Raw genomic sequence first — 19,419 nt, 5'->3', positions numbered from 1 at the left:
AACAAATTTTTGACTTCATAATGAACGTAAGACACTTAATAAGGGTTATATAGGTGTTATTCAAACCGTAAAACGTTGTTTTCGGTTTAAAAACCCTATTTCCTCGGAATTTCCTCGGATTATTCCTAGGGAATCCCGAGAAAACCCTCTTCTTCCTCGGAATTCCGTCGGAATATTCCGAGGTAATTCCGAGGAACTAGTGTTTAGGGTTTCAATACGTCAATTTGTTTTTATAAACGGATCGATCGATGTATATATATCCAAAAACACATCGGGATCGATCGATCACTAAGATGGACCAAAGCGTAACAATGTGATCGATCGATTAGATTATCCGATCGATCGATGTGGATATCCAATAGATCAAATGAACAAAATCTCGAACGTTTTTTTATAAACGGATCGAGCGATGGTTATATATCCAAAAACGCATCGAGCGATCACTAAGATGGACCAAAGCGTAACAATGTGATCGATCGATTGACAATATTGGGAATCCAAGCAGACATTGAAGGACTGTTCCAGAACATGGGTCTAGGCCAACTATGCAACCTCAAGGAACCCACTTATCCGGAGTTGGTACGCCAGTTCATAGCATCCGCATACGTCACCCGTCCCGATGATAGGCATGAGGAAGGTTTTCTGGCATTCGTAGTGCAGAAAGTATACTATGAGGTATCTTTCACAGACCTCTGCGGACTATTTGGATTGAGTGCGGGGGAGAGGACATATGGTCTTTATTGGACTTCAGAGCTGTTGAACTTCTGGGAAACGATTGGCACATGGGTTTATAGATCTTCTCAGGCAAAGGAGTCACTTATCCGGAGCCCAGTACTGAGATATGCGACACGCCTCATTGGCTCATTGCTATACGGGACAACCACAGCCGCATCAGTCACGCAATGGGAGTTGTGCCTCCTGTACCAAGGTGTGAGGCATTTGCTACCGGCATTTGGAAACTCTACATTCCCACCTGCTACTGCCTTCAACATGGGAGCGGTGCTGGCCGCAAACTTAGCAGGATACAAGGGGAAAGTAACCAAATCCAAGAGCAATGCATGTGGATTTGGTGCAGTGATTACTCGGATCCTTAGACATGTGGGTGTAGACTGCAAGAACCAGGAGGTAGCACTGGACAGATCGAACAACATTGCTTGGAACTACCTGGATGTCATTTCTCTAGTAAGTAAGGAGTTCATAGCTGGTCCCCACTCGAGGATCGATCGGGATGGTCCTTACGTCTACGTATTCCAGGACCGAGCGAAGAAAACACTCTACTGCCACCTACCTCAGATCGGTCTCACTTCTCTACTTTCAGAGGCTGCAGTTGAGTTCCTACCCCCTGCTACCGCACTAGTAGACAAGCCATCCTTCTTCACGCCAAAATATCAGACCAAAGGCAAGGGCGTGGTTGATGAAGAAGGAGAAGATGAGGCTGCACAAGCCATTCCAGATGATTCACAACCCCATCAGCTACTCCCATCAGACTCCAGCCAGTACAAGCTGCAAGAGCTTCCACCGAACGCCACTTCGCGCCAGCAACAACATTGGAGAGATCAGAGCATAAAGACAAACAACGACATGCTACACAAGATCTGGGCTGCCATTTCACGTATCAGGCCGTGTCGTTGCCAAAAGGATGATGTAGTTCATCGGGACAACTCTCCATCCAGCTCTGGTTCGGGTTCGAGTGGTACACACAGGGTAAGAAAGAGGTCCAAGAGACCCAATGATGCGGAACATCTGGAGCAGGAGACGAGGAGTAGGAGCTATCACCGGCTATTTTATTTTCTTTTCTATTCTAACGTTTTATGGTCTTATTTTCTGTTAATTTTGAACTGAGTTTTTTTTTGGGTTTCTTAATTATGAGTTTGTATTTCTTTTACATGGTTTCTTCGTTTTATTTGGTTGTGTTCTGAGTAGTTTTTAATTCGTATTCAGCTTTGCCTTGCTAGATAAACCAAATAACTATTATTCGAGGAAAGAGGTTATATCAAGTGTTCCTCGGAATTTCCTCGGTATTTCTTTAAAAAAAATAAAAAAAATCAATGATATTCTGTTTCCGAGTCATCATCACTAGATGAATCTGAATCTGGATCTTGGTGAAACTCTCCAATTACTGGTTCATCCTCTACGTGAACGACGGCTTCCTCTCCAAAGTCGGTTAAATCGACTACAAGGCCAACTCCAGCTAAATTTTCTGCTGCACTACAGTTGCCGGATGTGCTTGGTTGTAGTGGGTCTTCCAGCTCAGAACTTCCCTGAACTCGGCCTCTCGGGTTGAGTCTTGTAACAGTAACCCATGGATCATCTCTGTTCCTTACCCGGGGGTACTTGATATAACAAACCTGTAACATTTAGAAAAATTATAAATTAATACACATGATGATGAATCATTCTGAATAATTAACATTTAATTACCTGATCGGCCTGGGAAGCAAGAATGAAAGGATCATAATATTGCAGCTTTCGCCTCGAATTTACTGATGTAACACCAAATGCATCTGTTCTCACACCTCGATCTGGGGTGTTGTCGTGCCAATCACAATAGAAAACAGTACAGCGCAATCCAACCATGCCCAAATACTTGATTTCCAAAATCTCATGTATGTGTCCGTAGTATACATCATCTCCTGATGCAGAACAAACGCCATCATCATAAGTCGTACTCGAACGTCTCCTCTTCTGAGTTGTGAATGCATATCCTCGAGTACAAAATCTCGGATATGACTTCACAACAAAGTTTGGTCCAACGACCATCTCACGTATCCAATCGTCAAATGTTTCACCTCTGGCCAAACCAGCAGACACCTATTAATAGCACATATATATATATGTTATATCAATAAATGTGAATTAGTATAAATATGTGATAAAATATATTTTAATTTGTTTAAAGCACTCACATAAGTAAACATCCATCCAGTAAATTCTCTCTGCTTCATTTCTTCTAGTTCGTCCTCTGTGGCGTATCTATACTCGAACCGCTTTTCTGCCATGAAAATCCTGTATATGATGACAATAATGTAATTAATTAAGATTTAAATTTCAACTTGTTAAAATAAAAATTTGTAAGCTCATTTATTTACCTCTCATATTGAAGAACGTCTTCGCAGTTGGTGAGCAAATATGTTTGCAAATTACTGCGCTCCTGCTCAGTAAGTCGACGGTCCTTTGGTTTTCCGCTAAGTCGTCCAACGTCTGTGAAAATGTCTGGAACCGTAACATGATATGTTGCCCGTTCGCCTCTATCATCATGCCGAGCAGGTCTTCTGTTTTTGGTCTGAACTTCTGCTGGAAAGTAGTACTCGGCAAAGTTTGAAGTTTCTTCATTGATCATCTGTGCGACTATAGAACCTTCCACCCTACTTAAATTTTTCACCATCTTCTTCAAATGGAACATATACCGCTCATACAGATACATCCATCTATACTGCACAGGACCACCAAGTTCCAATTCTCTTGCCAGGTGAATAACAAGATGCTCCATAACATCAAAAAATGAGGGAGGAAATATCTTCTCAAGGTTGCACTGAATCACGGCTATGTTAGTCTTCAAATTTTCAATACCTTCAAGAGTCACTGATCTCGTGCATAAATCGCGGAAGAAACCACTTATCCCTGCAATTGCTTCATGAACATTTTGTGGTAATAGTTCCTTGAAGGCGAACGGAAGGAGGCGCTGCATCATTACATGGCAATCGTGGTTTTTCAAGCCAGTAAACTTTCCTTCCTTTCTGTCGATACAGTTACGCAAATTTGATGCGTAACCGTCTGGAAATTCCACATCGTTTGAAATCCAATCAAAGAACGCATCTTTTCCCTCTGCATCAAGTCGGTATATGGGAAAAGGAGCCCTACCATTTTCATCAACATGAAGTTCTGAACGAGCACATATATCGACTAAATCCAGTCTTGACTTCAAATTATCCTTTGTTTTACCTTGAACATTAAGGATCGTGTTCATGAGATTGTCAAAAAAGTTCTTCTCAATATGCATGACATCTAAATTATGCCTTAGCAGATGATCCTCCCAGTATGGCAGATCCCAGAAAATACTTTTTTTGTGCCAGTTATGTAGTTCTCCAACAGCATCTACCGGAAAACGCTCATGTCCACCGACTTCTGGCGTCCTTTCTGCACCAAAATCTCTTAGTTGTATCTTCAAATCTTTCCCACAAATTTCCGGAGGTGGACTGTCAAACACCCTCTTGTTCTTCGTAAACAAATTCCTACTCCTACGATATGGATGATCAGGTGGTAGGAATCTCCTGTGACAGTCAAACCAACACGTTTTCCTTCCGTGTTTTAGTTGGAAAGCATCAGTGTTATCTTGACAATATGGACATGATATCCTTCCATGCGTTGTCCATCCAGACAACATATCATATGCTGGAAAATCACTTATTGTCCACATTAGTACTGTCCGCATTTGAAAGTTTTCTTTACACGAAACATCGTATGTTTCAGCACCTTGAGCCCATAGTTGTTGCAACTCATATATTAGTGGCTGAAGAAACACATCAAGTGATCTCTTAGGATGCTCTGGTCCGGGAACGAGAATCGAGAGAAACAAAAACTCTCGTCGCAAGCACAAGTTTGGGGGGAGGTTGTATGGTGTAAGAATGACGGGCCATAGAGAATATTGTCTTCCACTCTTGCCAAACGGACTGAAACCATCAGTACATAATCCAAGGTAGACATTTCTTCTTTCATACGCAAAGTCGGGATACTTTGATTGGAAATGCTTCCACGCTTTTGCATCTGAAGGATGTCTGATCTCACCATCTGTTGAGTGCTCCGCATGCCATCTCATTGGTTGCGCTGTGCGTTCAGACAGATACAACCTCTGCAACCTTTCCGTCAAAGGTAAATACCACATCCTTTTATATGGCACTGGAACTCTTCAACTCGTATATTTATAATGAGGCTTTCCACAAAATTTGCATGTAACCCGCTGTTCATCCGCCCTCCAATAAATCATGCAGTTGTCGCTGCATACATCTATTACCTGATATGATAAACCAAGACCAGCTACGAGTTTCTGAACCTCGTAGTATGAACCAGGAGCTACATTATCCTCGGGTAGAATACTTTTTACAAAATCAGCAATCGCATCCACACAGTCTTCAGCCAAATTATAATCTGTTTTAATGCCCATCAATCTTGTAGCAGATGATAAAGCTGAATGAACATCTCTGCAACCTTCGTATAATGGTTGCTTTCCAGCATCCAACATATCATAAAATCTCTTAGCTTGTGCATTGGGTAAATCTTCCCCTCTAAAATGATCATTTACCATCTGCTCAGTACCTACACCATAATCTACATCCGTTCTAATTGGTTCTTCTAATCTAACCGCTGGCTGAGGTTCGCTAGTACTACCATGTTCATAATCAGTTTCCCCATGATGATACCAAATTTTGTAACTTCGTGTAATCCCACTCAAATATAGATGAGTCCAAACATCCCACTCTTTAATAACCTTTCTATTTTTACAATTAGAGCAAGGACATCTTAACATACCTGTTTTTGCTTCCGGTTGTCGGTGAACTAACCCCATGAATTCGGTTATACCTCGTTGGTATTCTTCCGTAAGCAATCTCGTGTTCGGATCCAAATGAGGTCGATCGATCCAAGAACGAAAATAATTTGAAGAAGACATATTTTTTATGAATCAAATTCGTGTGTAAATAGAGTAAGAGGGAGGATGAAGATATGGAGTGAATGAAGAGGAAGAGGAGTGCTTGTATTTATAGTTTAAATCCTGCCGACAGACCGAGGAAATTCCGACGGAATTCCGACGGAAAAGGCTAGTTCGTCGGAATTTCCTCGGAATTTTGTAAAATCCCCCAACGGCTCTCCAACGGCTATAATATTTCCTCGGAATTCATCGGTTTTTTCCGAGGAACACATTTTTTCTCGGAATTTCCTCGGAATATTCCGACGGATTGATATTTCCTCGGAATTCCGTCGGTATATTCCGAGGAAATTCCGAGGAAACTCAATTTTGTGTTTCCTCGGAATTTCCTCGGAAATTCCTCGGGATATTCCGAGGATTTCATTTTCCGTCGGAATGTCCGTCAGAATACCGCTGTTTTCTTGTAGTGTTAGGTTTAGGGGTTAGGGTTTAGATTTTGGGTTTCGGATTTAGAATTTAAGATTTAGTGTTTTGTTAGTGGTGTTAACGTCGTCAAAATTGGTGTCATTATTTTTATTTTTTTTAGATATTTTTAAAAAATATATATTTTTATATATTTATATATGTGGCAGTTTGATTTGTGATAGAAGATGTGAATTTAAAGGTTCACCCTAGGGGGTGAACTTAAGTTTTGTTCTAGAAAAATTACTCAAAAATATAACTTGTTTAACTAAAACATGAGTTTGAATCGGAATTGGAATTGCATATACCATCGATATTATATTTCTTTTTATTTTTGAAACTATGATTTATAAAAATAATCTGACTAAAATATAAATAAATATGTTTTCAAAACATTTCTCATAATTTTTTTAAAAAGCTCCTAATTTTTTAAAAGCTTAGGAAAATATTTCTAAATATGCATGACGCCTTCCTGAAGCTGAATCTAAATTATAAGTATATTTAGAAAAACATTTCTGAATATGTATACATTTTTTAAGAAAAAAAATAAGAAAACATTGCTAAATATGTATAATATCATTCTTTAAAATTTTTGAAAAACATAAATTTGAGAGTTCTCAAAGTCAATCCAAGAGGCAAGAGAAATTAGTGTTTGAGTTCAACTCAAAATGAATCGAGATTTTCTGTTATCTTTCGCGTAAGAATCTCTGACATTATTTTCTTCTCTGCTTTTCATTTCTATTAAGTGATATTACAATCTCTATGAAATTGTTGAAAATTGTGTTTGTTGACTTGTGTGCATTAGTTGCATACTCTATGTAATTATCATGAGGTTGTTCTTGATGTATTAACATAGTTTGTTATTGATGAAGATGGATGGCTATGCATATTGTTTTTGATGTCTTTGTCTTTGCGGTTTAGTTTTCATTGTCAGTTTCGTTTTGTTGTTAGCAAATGATGAATAACCCACCACCAGATAGACCCCCACCTCTTAAGCGTAACTCAAATGTTGTATGATCGGAGTATGAGAGGTCTGGTCTGATTCAAGAAGTCTGGACAAAGTCAAACATACATTGTGTGTGATATTTATCTGGTGGTGTATAAAAGGAAGGAACACATTAGTCATCAAAAAGGAAATGTGTCAACTTGTCATGTATCAAGTAAAAATAATAATAATTGTGTAACAAGGTGATTTTTGAAGCTGAATGAAGATCAAAGAGAGAAAATATATATATGTTACATTCGATGATGACAATTAATGAAGATACAGTCGAAAATTGGCGTGTGGAGCTTGTGAAAAGATAAGATTGTGATGTTAATTTTCTGCTTGCGATCCAAGTTCCAAAGGTAAGAGATCTACATGATGATGCCGCCCAATAACCATGGGATCCAACCCGTTTTTGTTCAACATAAACTAGGCTTATTAGTCTAGTTTAATCCGTTTCTTATTTGGTTTGGCTCATTATGTTTTGGACAACCCCGCCATTTGGTATTATCAATGGCAGAAGCTTTGAGAGAAGCAGATGAATTAAATTCATGTTACCTCTAAGTTTGTCCTTCTCACTTCCAATAGCTCATCATAACACTAATCCAAATAGGAAACGCTGCACTTGAAACAGATTTTTACTAATCACTGTCTTTTTTTTTGAATTAAATGTTAAATTTATTCAAATCAAAAAGCTTTTGGTTTACATCAAGTGCATCTTGTTTTGAAATATAGAACACCTTTCCTATAAGCCTATGTTCCTTCTGGCAAACCAAAACCTTAATCCTTCTTCATACTTGTTGTCTCCCATTCTTTGAATTGTGGTGAATCTGTCTCTTATGTTCTTGTCCAGCAAATGTATAAGTCTATGTACTGATGAAGAGGGTTTATCTCCATGACGTCTTGCATTCCTTTCACGCCAAATGGTATATCGAACAGCTTGAAATACATATTGAAGAGTGAACTTTGGAACCTTCTATTGAGATAAAGGCTTAAAACGTTTGAATCAATGTCATCTAATTCAGATTGTAGCACAAGGAACAATAAACAAAGCAAAAATTTCATGATCGTTGATATTACAAACACACAATAAACAAAACTAAAGGTCTCTCACTGTAACCACCGGAGATCACTTGTAGAACAAGGCGACACTTTTCCGGCGAGCCCATCACCGTAACAACAAGAGTAATCCGATTCATGTTCCCCCCAAAGACAAACGTTATAAGCACTCTTCAAACTCGGACTCCTCACACTCCCCTCCTCCGCATAACACAACCGTTTCTTCGCCGTAATAACTGGTCTCCGCCGTGGCGTGCTCTGAGTCCGTGCCTTAGCCTTAGCTGACTCAGTCGCACTCATGTAGTTCGGCTGAACCATCGGAGAAGGCGAAGAACAGGGTATCCTTGGACTAGCTGATCTTATCCCAAAGGTTCTAGTGGCTCTGCACGACGGTGGAGTCGCTGGATACGATTTATGATGGTGTGTCGTGGTGGCTATGTTTGTATCCATTTCAAGAGTCTTTACTTGATCTCTTGTTGTGGGAATGGTGATTGTGTTGTCCCATTGCTTTGTAGCCATCCATCGATCGAGCCACCTGGTTCTCTCTAGAAGCTCCCTGTCGTCGCCGGCTGATTGATTCCGGTAAGAGCGACTCCGAATCTTTCATATGACGACAAAAACAAAAAACGTTAGTACGTGCTCTGTCATGAAAACAGATTAAAATTATGTATATTAATTTCAAAATGAACAAATTAGTGTAATTTTAAATATTAACAAGGATAAACTATTCTTAATATCTACACAAAACTATACCATAACCCCTATAAAACATAAATTTATGGCTGTATCTGTTATATAAACAGATTAAAATTATGTATATTAATTTCAAGGACAAACTATTCTTAGGGTGTGACTGGTTACCATCGTAGGAACAATAGGGTATGACTGGTAACCATCATAGGAACAATATGTTACTAAACATTTTTTAAACTTTTTACCATTCATGAGAAATATGTTTTCCTTTCCATTCCTTTATTTATAGAGAATTATAAAACAAATCAATTCTTCATTAATTTTGATTAAGAACTATTATTCATCATCATTATTTCTACTCATTTCTTTCATATTTGTTTCTATTGTTCCTATGATGGTTACCAGTCACACCCTATAAATAGTTTATCCTTGTTAATATGTAAAAATTACACTAATTTGTTCATTTTGAAATTATTATACATAATTTTAATATGTTTTCATGATTTAAGTTAAGTAACGTATTGTTCCTATCATGATTACCGGTCACATCTTAATATCTACACAAAACTATACCATAACCCCTATAAAACATAAATTTATGGCTGTAAAGTCCATAAAATTAACAACATAAGAACATGTAATTAGCACAAAATATTCAAGATGCAATTGTCACAATTTATATTAGTAGATTTTGTAACACGGATTTAGTTTTCCGAATTGTCTTAAGTTTTTAATTCATGTTGTTGGCAAAAATAAAAGTCCAAAAGAAAATTATCAATCTCATTAGACTGTGAGAAGGTGTAACTTTTCTAATTAATAGAAATCCAAAATATTCTATAAAATAATTCAGTAATTAAAAATTTAATAAATACCTGATTAGATAGAGCAAGTGCATGTGCTTTCTCTCGTTCAATAGCAATCTCTAATCTCTTCTGCAAAATCGATTGTGATTCTTCTTGGTTAACCACAAATTCATTGGTGCATCGACTCAAGTCCCTTGACTGCAAAACCAGAAAACATTTTGTCTCAGCAATACAAAAATAAATAAGCTTCGAATTTTCAAAAATTATAACCACTAACCAGAGATCTACGGCTACGGATGTCTTGAAGATATGTTTTACTGTCCCAAAACCCGTTAGATTCAGCAAACATTGAATTACGTCTTGCTTCGATATCATAACAGTTTGATGATGGTGATGATGATAAGACTCTTGAACGTTGTAGTTGTTGATGATGATGACTAAGCACTTGATCTTGAACTCGAACCAAAGCCTTTATGCATCTTAAAGTGTGTTTCGCTTGGTTTCTAACATTATGACCCCTCACCAATGCTTGTAGCTTCACTATCCCTTTCAATGCCCCAAATGCTCTCTTTGCCTTTTAAAATAGATGAAAAATTCACGGATTTTAACTAGTATTTTAAATAAATTACACAGTATTTCGACAAAAGAAATTAATAACACGAGTTTGTTCAAAAATTCAAATAAATTAAAATACACAATGAATAAGACATGATTTTTGTTTACTTACGAGGTAGCCTCTGAAAGCTGTTTGAATAATAATGGCAGCCCAATGACGTCTTATAAAACCTGGAGTTGCCGTTAACTTAACGATCTCGGCAACCGCTGGTTTGTCCTTCTCTTCTTTCTCCGCCTTAGGTATCGTGTCGGTTACAGAGTCAGTGTTTTCGACTTTGGTCTTACGAAAAATCCATCCTTTCTTCTCCTTTTTCTGCTGAAGTTCGAAACATTCTGCTTAAATCTCAAGACCCATGAATACACAACATTCTGTTAATAACAGAGAGATGAACTAAACCTTGTTATAATCAGCTTCTTTCTGGTGACTCTTCTTGTCGGAATCTTTTGAGGGTGACCAGAGAATCTTCTTCACGGCCGTGAGCCACGACGTTCCGTTCTTCTTAGCCATCTTAATTTAAGTAGTTAACGAACAAGAGAGGAAGGAAAGATCGGACTTACCTACTTTAAGTGAAGTTGATGTTGCTCATGTAACTAACTACTACACCACGGGACTAGAGAAGACTACATAAATGTAAATATATATACACGACAGAGACCATAAATGCCTTTTTCTATTTATCTTGTCACAAATTGAATTTAGTTACGAAATTAGAACAAAGTGATTTTTTTATAGCAATTCTCTCTCTATCTCTCTCTATCTCATGTGCATGATTTTTTTCTATTACATGTAAAATAGTTTTTTTCGGAACCTGAACAGAAAGTAGAAAATATTAACAGCTGTTGATGAATCAATAATGATTATGATAAAACAAAATTAACTAAATTTAAGAATACAGTAAAATATTTGTGATTGTTAATTTTATAACAAACGAGTGGGCATCAGAAATGTTGCAGCTTTTACTTGTATTGTTATATTTAAAGGCAAGTACGCTTACACTTACATACATGTTACATGGGATTATTAAATAAAAACCATTAATTGTATATAGTAAATGAAGCTTTTAACCGTCCAAGATGACATTGTAACTATTTTCAAGAAGAAGATAGCCACAGACTTTAATGCCTCGATGAACCAAGAATCCAAAGTTCCCAAATGATGCGAATGCGACGATATTAAAATCAAGGCGTGCAAATAAAAGGACGACAAGACCTCGAAGACTGCAAAACAATGGTTTTAGCCAAAATACAACTTTGAAACTGAGATTCTCTATTTTTTTGGAGTATATATAACATCGAGAAAAAGGTCCCATGAGTGAGTTTGCTTGGACTAGTCAAACCCTTCTTGTCTGAAGATTTTGGGAGTGTAACGTTTAGGCGCGGTAATGGTTTTGAATTTGATAGACTTCTACAAAAAAAATTTACCAATAAAATTCATATCCTTTAGTATGTAATCCCATTTTATGTTTATATGAAATATTTGATTTTTACTTATTTATGTACACCACAAGAATTTTCTCAGTTAATGGTAAAACTGAAAAGGCTTAAAAAGCCAGTCAATTATTTGAATCATGCAGTCCATACATAGAACCAGAAGAATCGTTGAGTAATTAAAATTTAGTTGGAGTAAAACATTTATTTTTAGTTGGAGTAAAACAATTAATATGGATAACATTAACCAATTTGAAAGATTATTCTCCTAATGAGGAATATTTTTTGTCGCTTCTTTAAAAGGAATTAGTAGGAGGGATTTAGCATGAATATTGTCAAGTAGAGAACAGAGACTAGACTGTAAGATGAGCCCATGTGAGTTAGTCGTCTACAAATGTGATAAAGTGAACACTAGATAAGTTTATCAATAGTTTTAGCTATATTGACACTATTCGTTCAATTATTACTGACATTTGTTTAATTAGTACGATTAGGGTACACCAATAATCTCAGGGTAATAAAGTCATTAAACATTGGCCACATGTTGGGACCTCCTGGATTAGACCTGAGAGCCAATAGTGCATTGTCCTACCCTCTGCACCTATCAATAATTGTTGTTGTTTTCTGCATAATTACTCCTTGCTCCTTTCTAATTTAAGACACTAAGAGCATAGCATTAGTGAACGGGGTTAACAATGTATTTTTTTATTATTATTTTTTTTCTATTTGATTTTTGTTTAAAAAAAAAAAAAAAAATTTATTAATCGAATCAATTGCGGATCGCCACGTGTCGTGGGGTCCGTGCTACAGTGATGATCCGGGTTCAGTGCAGTGAACTCCCAAGAGGCAGGTTCATTGCTTTTGTTTATTTTAATTTTTTGTTTTTCGAAAACCGTGTGAACTACCCGTGGAGTTCACTGATGTTGATGCTCTAAAATCAAGTCCAATGGCAAAAAAAAAAAAAAAAAAAAAAAAAAAAAAAAAGAAAAATGAGCAAGTCCAATGGTTAGAATCCTTCGTGGGTTCTGATGAATAATTTAACATTTAATTTTATGATTTAAGAAGTTTAGAACTTTGTTAGTATAATTAATTTTCTCATTGCTCCAATGGGAGGTTCTTAAGATCGATGACAGCCTTTATAGCTTCTCCCAAACTCTCTCTCTCTGGCCAAGCCCATATTCGTCTACGTGCTCATCTTCTTCATTCATGCTTTCCCATGCATTCCTGAAATTGGAGACGCTCACCTTCACCATGTAATCTGCAGCTACAACCTCAAGATCCTCCAGCTGATACTCATCTTCTAGCCCATCGTCCTCTGCTTCGCATGTGCTTAGGTCAACCTGTTTCAAACACATTTATAATGCATTGCTTTCCTTTGTACCTCTGAACAACTTTCAGCGTTTATGTAGAAAATAAATAATAATTAGATGGAAATGAAAAGCAACATGTACCTCCTTAACAACAAAAGTTAATGTGTTAGAAAACTTTCCAACAGCAGGGACACCCGCGGGTTTCTCAAAAGCAACAAAGGCTTGACCAGGCGAATCATAAGGAAGTGAGTTCAGGGCCTTTGAAGCCAATTCACTGAATTCCTCTGCTTCTGAAGCATCTACAATGACATTGACATACAAAAACCCACGCCAGAATAATGAAACGAGAATAGAAGGAAATAAAATATGCTTTACACCAATGTTCTAGACCAATGGTTCAGTACCCTCTCCAACAACTGCTCTGGTTTAGTTGGAGCCGCAGAGCTTGGCTTCGAAGCTCGAAATCAAGGCTCTGGAGGGCTTCTTCTGCAGCGGAGCTGTGGCAGGAGGAGGAGGTTGTTGTCTTGGGTCTGCCGAAACCGAAGCCGGTCAATTGGCGGCCGGAGAAGTTGGACTTGGAGGAGGATTTCCCTAACCAAGAAAGAGATCGAAATCAGAATTGACAGAGAAAATGAAGAGATTGAGTTTGGAGGAAAAAGAGAAAATCAGATTTCAGATGAGTTACGAAGGAGAGAGAAACATAAATGGACCTTCCAATAATATTGTGACACATAAGGGTTCTTACCAACTCTATAAACTCTGCATTTGGAACCGGTTCTGTGTAATTTTTCCCTTTTTCATTTATTTTTTTTTATCTTTTTTGTTTAGAACTTTTCTTACGAGGCATTGATGGAGGTGGTCTAACATCACGGTGTGGAATACGGTACTTGCATACCACTAACGGTGCATCATAAATGCTGGTACATAACGCAAGTGTATTTCCTTTCTCTCACTCGCGTGAGCCAAACTTGGTCTTTATCTGCTGCTAAATCTTTGTTATTTTTGTCAAAAACAAAACTCTAACAAAACTTAACATTTTTACCCAATAAACATCTAATTTAGATCATCAAAATCAGAAACTAGAAACTGGCGCATCAAAGGTGATCGGTTTCAGCTTAACATATAGTCCAATCGAACTAGTTGGGACTGTTATTTTTTGTTAAACTTTTTTCAAAGAATGCCGAGTCAAGGTTTGAGACTTCATCACATTTTATAAACTTCAAAATTGCTCAACAAAGAAAGGACAACTTTCTTCAAAGAATACCGAGTCAAGGATGGAGTCTTCATTACATTTTATAAACTTTTCAAAGTTACTCAACAAAGAAAGGAATAAAAGCTCTAAAGATCCTAGTTGATCAAAGAGGAACAAGTGCTAAAAGAGAATTCATAATTTTTATCCAAAATTTCAGAAAAGAACTTGAAATTAGAGTATTATATAATCCCAAAAAATAAAGAAAATCAACATCGTTTGAAAATTAAAACCTTTTTGTCACTAAAACCATGATGCAGTACGTATCGACACAAGTACGGCATATTAACATCAAAATTAAGTATTGATATTTTCTGGGAAGCGAAGATGATGTATATTGTCAATTATGCGTTGGAGACCCTCAAAATACCTATTGGCATCAACAATTACACAAATCTCTCAACAATAAAAGTATTTGTTTTTTTCATCAAATACCCAAAGAAGGGATTTGTGTTCAAGAGATCTTTGTCTTTTTTTATCTTTAAGCGTTCGTTAGCTTTTTCAATCAAGGTAAGTCATGAAAGTTCTTAAGACTTATGAGAAAACTTCTGGACAAAGTATTAATTTTGAAAAATCATCCTTGTTTTTTGGTAAGAAGATACGTACTTCAAAATGTGAAGGAGGCTGTCAAAAGCTCAACGAGAATTACAAATAAGGAAGGGGGGATGAAAACTTATCTTGGTATCCCTGAGGACATTAGTGGCTTGAAAAGGAACTTGTTTGATTTCCTGAAGGATCGGTTGCAAAATCGGGTTAATGGCTGGACGGGCTGATGGCTAACAACGGGAAGAAAGGAAGTACTAATAAAGTATATCCTATTGGCTCTACCTACTTATGTAATATCGACTATGCCACTACCGTTAGAGACATGTGAAAATTTAGCTAGTGCCATTGCACGGTTCTGGTGTAGTTCAAACCTGCCTAAAAAGGTATACATTTGGTAAAATGGGAAAAACTATGCAAATCATGAGAATAGAGAGGGATATGATTCATGATGATCCATGAATTCAATCTTGCCTTACTAGGCAAACAATTATGGCGATTAGTACAATACCCAGATTCATTATTAGCTAGATTTCCAAGGGGGAAATACTTCAAATGTAGCATGCCCTTGCACATAAAAAGCATGATAGGCCATGTTATGGGTGGTCGAGTATAATGGCAGCAGAACCATTAACTTTGTTGAGAATCAGACGACAGGTACACTCCGGAATGAGATTAGAGTTTGGGAAGACTGTAGGATACCAACGATACCAGTAAGACCAACTAGACCAATAGCACTGATGGTTCACCCGATGATGCTAGTACCTGACATAATGATAGGAAATCCAAAAAGATGGAACTCAAAGATGGAACTCAAAGATGCTTGAAAACTATGCCAGTCCGGAGGATATTCCACTGATTCAATTTTTGGTCATAAGTCAAGAATATCATCGGGATAAGTATTGTTGGAGCTATACTAAGAATGAGATGTACACTGTTAACTCAGGATACAGGGTAGCTAGGAACGTTCTCAACAAGGATATGGTGGACATCCAGGTAGAGATGAATATCACAAAACTCGAAGCCTTTTTTTGGAAGATACAAGCTCCATTGCCCTAGATGATGGAACTATAAACCATGCCATCTTTGAGTGTCCCAAGTTCTACAAAACATGGCACATGCAGCAACCCCAACTCCACCAGCGATGTTCCCCAGTGCAAGCCACTATACGAACATAGACTACCTTTTTGGCGGAAGAACGATATAGAAGACCCTGAGCCGGATAAAGACCCATATCCTTGGATTATGTGGTATATTTGAAAAGTGAGTAATAATAAATTATTCAGAGAGATAGATATGGACCAATTGGAAACTCTCTGATATGCTGAGTCAGAATGCCATGCTTGGTTTGAAGCAAATTGCAAACATGAAGAACCATAAGTTACACAAAGCCCTGAACAGATAGAAAATTATGAGAGATGCATGATAGATGGATCATAGACACATGACGCATTCTTCAGTAGTTTTGGATGGACATGGACAAATTTTAGAGAAGTAACTCAGCTATTGGGAATAGCACGAAACCAGCGGCGAAGAATCTCACCACTGCACTCAGAACTCTATGCCCTCTCATGGGTGATGGAGTGCATGCTTCAGCTATCGACATATCAGTATTTTGGCATTGATTGCAAGGATCTAGTCACGATGATTCAAGACCCAATAGCACGGCATAACTTTTCCACTAAATTAAAGAAGTTGATGGAGCTGAAGAGTAGATTCACTGAGTTCTTGATTGTTTTTATTCCTCGGTCTGAAAATGTATTGTTAGATTCATTAGCTAAGATAGCAATATCCTTTCATAGGGACCTGTACTACATTGATTGTTTTGTCCCGGTCTCGTTTTCCAGACCACCTCAAGCTTGAATAATAAAACAGCCGTTTGATGTAAAAAAGTATTTGTTTTTAACATTGGTTTATTCATACTAAATCTATTGTTATTAGTTTATTTTTATTTGATAGATAAAAATAAATAATAAAATTTAAATAAATACTTTAAATACCTAGTTACTTATAAATAAGTACTTTATAGTTTGCTAGTAGTCTAGTAGAAATAACAAGTCTACTATATTTATAAAGTAACACATATTTTTATAAGCGAGGTTTTCATGTTTAATTTTAATACTTTATTATTATTATTTTCTCAATTTGATGTGTGTTAGATTAATTTATATTTAGTTTAAGTGTTTTTCTTTATGTTTTGCTTTTAAATTTTACAATTACTTTAGATATATCTAAACCGAATCGATATAACCCGAATATAAATAATATACAGTTATTTTATAGGGTTTAGGATGCAATATCCGAACTCGGTCCGCATTAATAAAATATCATTACAAGACCTAGGAGTGTAAACCCCAAATCCAAAATATTTGATCTTAATCTGCACGGATATTCGAATGAACGCCTAGGTCTACATTTAGATATTAGGGTTGGTTCGAATCATTTATTTTTGGTATTTCAAATATAAAGATATAAAAACGTACACTAGACCAAAACGTACATGTATTATGTATTATGAAATTTGAATTTGTTTTAGTTAGATTCTTTGATTTTCGGTTTTGTTCGTTGGGTTCCGGTTAGAAACACTTGTGGGACTAATTGCATTGGGCTTTTGCTTCATATTTGGTTCATTGTGATCTATTTTCTTGGTCTTTCATGATTGGTTCACTGTGGTCGAATTTCTTTTAGAAAGTCAGTTCATGAATTTTTTCTGATCCTTCATTCTCTTCTTCAATCGCTCCTTGCAGAATGTTTATTGCAAGTCTCTTAAGCTGGGATTTTTATCGTAATATAAGATAATGTCTTTTAGTTTTTAACTAAAAAAGATAAGAGACGTTTCTTAAATAAATTTAAGAGATGTCTTTTAAATAAGAGATAAAAGAGACGTCTCTTAACTTTTTTAGTTAAAAGATAAGAGACTGTATCTTATATTACAATAAGAATCTCAACCTAAAAAACCTGCAATAAACATGTTCTTAGGCCTTGATTGGTAAAACATTAGCATTAGCATTATGCTCTACATTATCCAATCAACAATTGTTAGTAAAATATTTAGAGAAGCATTTACTAAATGCTAATGTTCTCCAAATGTCCTCTGGCCAATGCTCTCATATGAAGCTTTCAGAATAGCATTTGCATTTATAATTTATAAAATTAAGAAAATATATAATTAATTCATTTATTTTATTTAATAATATCATAAAATTATTTTTATATCTAGAAAATAAAATTTTTATTTCTAAAATTAATTTACAATAACAATATTTTTTTTAAATAGTATTTCACATTTAAAATATAATTTAATTTAAATAATTTAATTTATTTTAAATGTGAAATATTATTTTTTAAAATAGATATTTTAATTATAAAATTTATTTTAAAATAATATTTTTCGATATAAGCATAATTTTAAAATTATTAAATAAAATAAATTAATTATATATTTTTAATTTTATATGTTAATATATTTATATATATATATATATATATATTAGAAATATATTCATTAAAAATAAATATATTACATATTATATACTAATTTTTATAATAATTTTAAATAGCATACTCATACTGCTCTACCAATCATCTTATTAAACAGTTTAGCAAAAACATACAATTTCTGCAGCATATTGCTTTTATAGCATACTGCTACTGCTTATGCTAATGCTCTACTAATCATCTTATTAAACAGTTTAGCAAAAACATACAACTTCTGCAGCATATTGTTTCTATAGCATACTGCTACTGTTAATGCTAATGCTCTACCAACCAACGTCTTAGTTACTTTCCATATTTTCTTTCTTAATTTAGCGCCTAAAACGTGAATGTGCACTGTAGGGTCCATGTCCCAGTTTGAAAAACGGTTCTTCAGCCTTACCTTTTTTATATTTCCTTTTTTGAATTTTAGATTTACAGGAAAACTCCGCATGTTTTCAATTTAAAAATGGCTCAGCCCTTAATATTATTATTACGTTAATTCAGTTCAAAAGTAAAGAAAGATATTAACTTTTTCTTTAAAAATAGACTACACCCTGAATTTTCGGTTTTTGTTTATTTATTTAACTAAATGATGTATTTGTAATATTTGATGTATTATATTCACCAAGTAAATAATTTTTTTGGCATCTTAAACCATCCATTTATGACGAATATTCGATATCATATAAAACTTGAACAAATAGACGTAATTAGAGAATTGTAGACGATATATAAAAAAATGGTTATTAATGTAAAATATGAAGAAATATTATATTATGACTTAGTATGGCATAAAAGATTATAAATTAGTTATACATGTTTAAATAAAATAAAATAATTTTTAAACTTCTATGAAAAATTTAACATATAAAAAAAGACGATGAATTAGTCATCAAATTGTAAATAATTTCATAATTTTATTAATAATAAATTATTTATAGTCTTTGTTTTTCGTCAAGATAATTATTAAATGTCCATAACATTAATATGTTAAAAGGCCATATTATGAAAGCCCATGTTGTAACCATTTTTTCCGGGAAGTATAACAAAAAAAATTACGTTTAACTCTTCGTTTTGTTTAAGTTACGTGTCGGTAAAAGATTAAAAAAAATCTCTCTATCTTTTTCAATGTTCAATTTGAAGCTTATTATGCG

The 19,419-nt window shown here is 35.5% G+C and overlaps 1 protein-coding gene and 1 long non-coding RNA gene across 4 annotated transcripts; both read right to left on the bottom strand.

Moving 5' to 3' along the window:
- Positions 1-8,073: 8,073 nt before the first annotated feature.
- LOC106332715 (protein IQ-DOMAIN 14) lies at positions 8,074-10,869 on the bottom strand. 2 transcript variants are annotated; one of them, XM_013771199.1, is made up of 5 exons: positions 10,656-10,869; positions 10,371-10,574; positions 9,921-10,217; positions 9,713-9,841; positions 8,074-8,747 (listed from the first exon to the last, which is right to left on the bottom strand). In XM_013771199.1, the coding sequence occupies exons 1-5, from the start codon at positions 10,764-10,766 to the stop codon at positions 8,199-8,201; spliced, it is 1,290 nt and encodes a 429-aa protein (XP_013626653.1). In that variant the 5' UTR covers positions 10,767-10,869; the 3' UTR covers positions 8,074-8,198. The 2 variants fall into 2 exon arrangements, with proteins under 2 accessions (XP_013626653.1, XP_013626654.1); XM_013771200.1 differs by having other exon boundaries at positions 10,371-10,571.
- A 2,016-nt stretch (positions 10,870-12,885) lies between these two features.
- Positions 12,886-13,699, bottom strand: LOC106332825. 2 transcript variants are annotated; one of them, XR_001268196.1, is made up of 3 exons: positions 13,401-13,699; positions 13,138-13,295; positions 12,886-13,026 (listed from the first exon to the last, which is right to left on the bottom strand). It is a non-coding gene; the product is annotated as an uncharacterized LOC106332825 (long non-coding RNA). The 2 variants fall into 2 exon arrangements; XR_001268195.1 differs by having other exon boundaries at positions 13,138-13,699.
- Between the last annotated feature and the right edge of the window lie 5,720 nt (positions 13,700-19,419).

The sequence above is a fragment of the Brassica oleracea genome, chromosome C3 (assembly GCF_000695525.1).
Source record: "Brassica oleracea var. oleracea cultivar TO1000 chromosome C3, BOL, whole genome shotgun sequence".
In the NCBI taxonomy this organism is placed as follows: Eukaryota; Viridiplantae; Streptophyta; class Magnoliopsida; order Brassicales; family Brassicaceae; genus Brassica; species Brassica oleracea.
This window is presented reverse-complemented; position numbering and strand designations above follow the sequence as displayed.